We start from the raw sequence: 3,966 nt of genomic DNA, 5'->3' as shown, positions 1-3,966 counted from the left end.
AATATAAGAGAGAGAATGAATAATGTTTTATTACTATTAGTTATGTGTTATTTACTAAGATTTAACTTCTGTTTATATATACAAAGATGTTTCTTTTTTCACTATCATTAAAGATAAAGACTTTGGTAATATAGCATTTCCATAAAAAAAATAAGCCGTCCATATTCATCCATTTCATTCTTATAGCAACATTATAAACCTATTTCAACGGGTCCTTACACCTAAGTCACAAAGATAATTTTTTAAATAGGGGTCAAATAAAAAATAACATATTTTACTGGGCAAAAAACTTAATTAACATAAAAGGTCAAGAATGTAAACTTGTAAATATAGCCATGGCGCTAAGAAACCCTAATTGTGAGTCAACTAAAACCCTTGTTTCATTCAGGACCTGCAAGGTTTCGTTCAGCTTCGTTTCGTTGCGAAGGTAGCAACTGAAGTCAGAGCTGAAGAGGAAGAAACTCTTCGCCGCATGCCTGCAACTCCATCTGCCAACAAAAAAGACGCTTTTACCCTCCTCGCTTTCACTCCCCGCCAAGTACTTCTCTTAACCAATCAAACCATGAAGCAATCCTCTTCCAACTTCAAGCTTCTTCTTCACCACTCCATTGCTCGTTACCTGGAGCGCAGTTCCTTCTCCAAAACCCTAAAAAAGTTTCGCAAAGAGGCCCAAATCGAGGTGCGTAATTAATTCCCTATTGTGCCTTTTTCTTTTTACCTTCAGAATTTCCGATGTTACAAGTTCGAACCGGAATCTTAACCTGCTTCACAGGTTTCACTTATTTATTTAGCTACTTGTGATTCGTAGTTGTACAATAATCCTATTATCATGCTTATCTATAGTCCTAAGTTGTGATTTTGATGCAACAACTTAGAAGGATTACTTTATAATGGTGTTGTACCTTGTAATGCTCATTGAAATCCAATGTTTTTTTTTTTCAATGAGAAGAAAAGCTTCTTGTTTGGATGGCAAGTTTGCTTTTATCAGTTATATTTGTTTGTCGATAGCAGAATGTGTGCCGTGTGCTGTGATATCACATTATAGAATGAAATTCTTCAATGTCCTGCTGTATATGTTCTTATGCTTATAACTGTTGAATAACAGATTGATGAGACTCTGGCTTTTTCTTTTTTTCTTTCTGATGTTTGATACTGTTGCTCCTGCTTGTAATGCAGAAAGATAATGTGGAGGATATGTCGATTGATTTAGAAGAAATGTGCCTCAAGTATTTGGAGATACGGTAAGGCTTGAACCATAGGCTTTGTGTTGTTACAATGCCCATTTGCTCCAAGCTGTGTAGACTGTGGATGGATATTTTATTTATGTAATTCTTTTTCTTGGATCAGAAGTATATTTCAAAAAGAGGAGACTCCAATTTGATATTCTCTAATTATAGGTACTCTTGTTGAAGCATATTTTAACTGTGGTTTTGCTACATTCTTAAAAGATCTGGGTGTTTGTTGTGGCTTTAAGATTTTAAGAATATAATTGCCAAATAGCGTATGTTTAAACTCCCAAGAGTTGTGTCAGTATATCTACTGCAATCTTATAACGTATAATAGTGTCATCAATAAAGCATTTTTGCATTTCGGAATGGAAATCAGTGGCTTATATTTCGCATAATTATTATTATATTGTAGTTCTCAACATATATAATGAGTAATGTAACGCCCTCGCTAGCAGAAGCTAGCGAAAAACCCTTCTTATTTTCCAAGTTTGAAGGACACTACATTACCCGTGGTGCATTTTAGAACTATGCATCAGCGGGACAATGACAATGGTAATTACTAATTAACAAGGTTCTAATAATGGGAAAAGCCAATAACATTTATTTAATTATCCACCAGTTATTCTCTGCATGAGTTATGTTTTGGGTCTGTAAATGTTTCTTCTATGCAGTGATTAAGATTTTTCTTTGTTTTACTTTTTTCATCTCTTTCCAGTGATAAAGACGCCAAGTCAAATATCCAAGATCAGAAAGTTCAAGGTATTCTTCAAAATCATCAAATTCTTCTCTTTTGTCATGGCTATTTTCTCTTTCTTCCTCGATACTTGCACTGCGTATCTCTGTTTTTTCCGGGGCCTGCCAACTAAAATCTCTATGTTTGATTTTCTACCACAGCAGTTAATGGCACACAATCCGGAAACAAAGAGGGTAAATCCAAGGACAAGAAGAAAAAGAAAAACAAGTTAGATTCTGAGTCTCTTGCTAGTTTAGAAGATAACCAAGTGGAGTTGCAAACTAAGGTTACAGAACAGAAGGGAAAGGATGACATATCTGCAGATGAAAAAATTGTTGACGGTGCTGAGGCAGAGAAGAAATCCAAGGATAAAAAGAAAAAGAAAAAGAAGGAAAATAGTCAAGCGGATGCAGTAGAGGAGACTGGAGGTTGCAATGGAACTGTTTCAAAAAAGGATAATTCTAAAGCATCAAATAAAGAAGTGACGGATGAGGAGAAGAAAGATACAAAGAAAAGAAAAAGACCAACTTCTGAAGAAAATGGTCAACAGGTTGCAGACAAAAAGGCAGCTGAGGAACCCAAACGTAGAAAAGTAGAAAACTTGGATGAATCTAAGGGAGGAGAGAAGTTAGCAGAAACAAGTGTAGACCTTGGAAATGACTCAAATTCCGGTCAAGAAAATGTTGCAAACGGGCACACTAATGGGCAGCTTGAGAGTGCTGGAGGGAAATCTTCGGCACAGAAATCTCAGAAGAAACAACAGATGGAATCAGCTGAGGTATGTTGTAACTAATAGTTGTGCCCTGAATATATATTTGGTTAATAGGTGGCACTTTGAAATGTCACTATTGAGTCACTTTGACAATTATTTCTTCTCACAAATAAGCTTTTTATGAAATTAACCTTTTGATTTAAGATTCCAATTTCATTGTGGTTGCTAAGATTTGATTTTCCCTGAAATTCTTGTCTATACAACTGTAACTGTAGCAGACATCTGCAAAGAAAGCATTTCAACGAGTACAGGTAGATAAGGTGCAGTTTGCTGATGAGAGGCTTCAGGATAACTCCTATTGGGCAAAGGTGTGTTCAATTTCCCATGCATTGTTGTGATTCTTTTCTGGGTTGCACTGTCTAACAAATTTGTTATTGCAGTCCGGTGCTGAGGTGGGTTATGGGGCCAAAGCAGAGGAAATCCTTGGCCAAGTTAGAGGAAGGTCTGTTACTTTATGTGGTAGTAGAAACAATTTTTCTTTCCATCTTTTGCATTTGTCTGAAATTATGTTTCATGCATCTGTAATTAACAGTTTTTCTAATTTCTTTTTCATTTGTTTTAAAACTACAAATTTATTCATGCATTTGGTTGCATTTTTACTTTCAATGGAAAATCTGCTGTTTTATGGGTATTCTTTCAAGTTTAGATTTGTAGCTTCCATGCATTTGTAGGCATCACTTTTTGCTAGCATTTTACGAGATCTAATTCTTTTTATCCTTACAGGGATTTCCGTCATGAGAAGACCAAGAAGAAACGTGGATCTTACAGGGGAGGACAGATTGATTTACAATCCCACTCCGTAAAGTTCAATTATTCCGATGAAGAATAACGTTGAAGCATCCATTTTTTTGCGTCTTTGGGGAAGGAAAATCCCTTTGATGTTGCTAGTGCAGCATTACGTTAAAACTGGCGTTGCCATGATAATTTTGTTTAATTATATTTATATGTGCTGAAACGATGTTTTCTCAGGTGGACAAATTGTTGTGTCTACCAGACAACCATTAAGCATTGACTTTTGGAGTTTTAACATATTTAAATGTTGCATTTAGTAAAACAAAAGTTCATTCATAATTAATTTGTTCTGGGCTGGATGATTGTTATTACTCCGAGCTGAGGGATTGTGAAAGTGTCATGGAAGTTGGTTTAGGCTTGCAGATTGTGAAAAATATGGGCTATGAACTGAGGTCTGGCCCAATGGAGCGCAATAGAAAAGAACACAAAGAAACCCTTAT

The 3,966-nt window shown here is 35.7% G+C and overlaps 1 protein-coding gene across 3 annotated transcripts; it reads left to right on the top strand.

Moving 5' to 3' along the window:
* The first annotated feature begins 348 nt into the window (after positions 1 to 348).
* On the top strand, positions 349 to 3,805 carry LOC107496443 (uncharacterized). Of its 3 annotated transcripts, none has more exons than XM_052257589.1 (7): positions 349 to 679; positions 1,177 to 1,241; positions 1,945 to 1,988; positions 2,127 to 2,740; positions 2,950 to 3,042; positions 3,115 to 3,176; positions 3,458 to 3,805. In XM_052257589.1, exons 1-7 carry the CDS (start codon positions 473 to 475, stop codon positions 3,561 to 3,563), a joined length of 1,191 nt encoding a protein of 396 aa, XP_052113549.1. In that variant the 5' UTR covers positions 349 to 472; the 3' UTR covers positions 3,564 to 3,805. The 3 variants fall into 3 exon arrangements, with proteins under 3 accessions (XP_052113549.1, XP_052113521.1, XP_015973182.1); XM_052257561.1 differs by having other exon boundaries at positions 350 to 679; positions 2,124 to 2,740; XM_016117696.3 differs by having other exon boundaries at positions 351 to 679; positions 2,124 to 2,740; positions 2,953 to 3,042.
* Positions 3,806 to 3,966: the final 161 nt, after the last annotated feature.

The sequence above is a fragment of the Arachis duranensis genome, chromosome 1 (assembly GCF_000817695.3).
Source record: "Arachis duranensis cultivar V14167 chromosome 1, aradu.V14167.gnm2.J7QH, whole genome shotgun sequence".
Lineage (NCBI taxonomy): Eukaryota > Viridiplantae > Streptophyta > Magnoliopsida > Fabales > Fabaceae > Arachis > Arachis duranensis.
The sequence above is the reverse complement of the archived record's forward strand: the minus strand, read 5'-3'. Positions and strand labels throughout refer to the sequence as shown.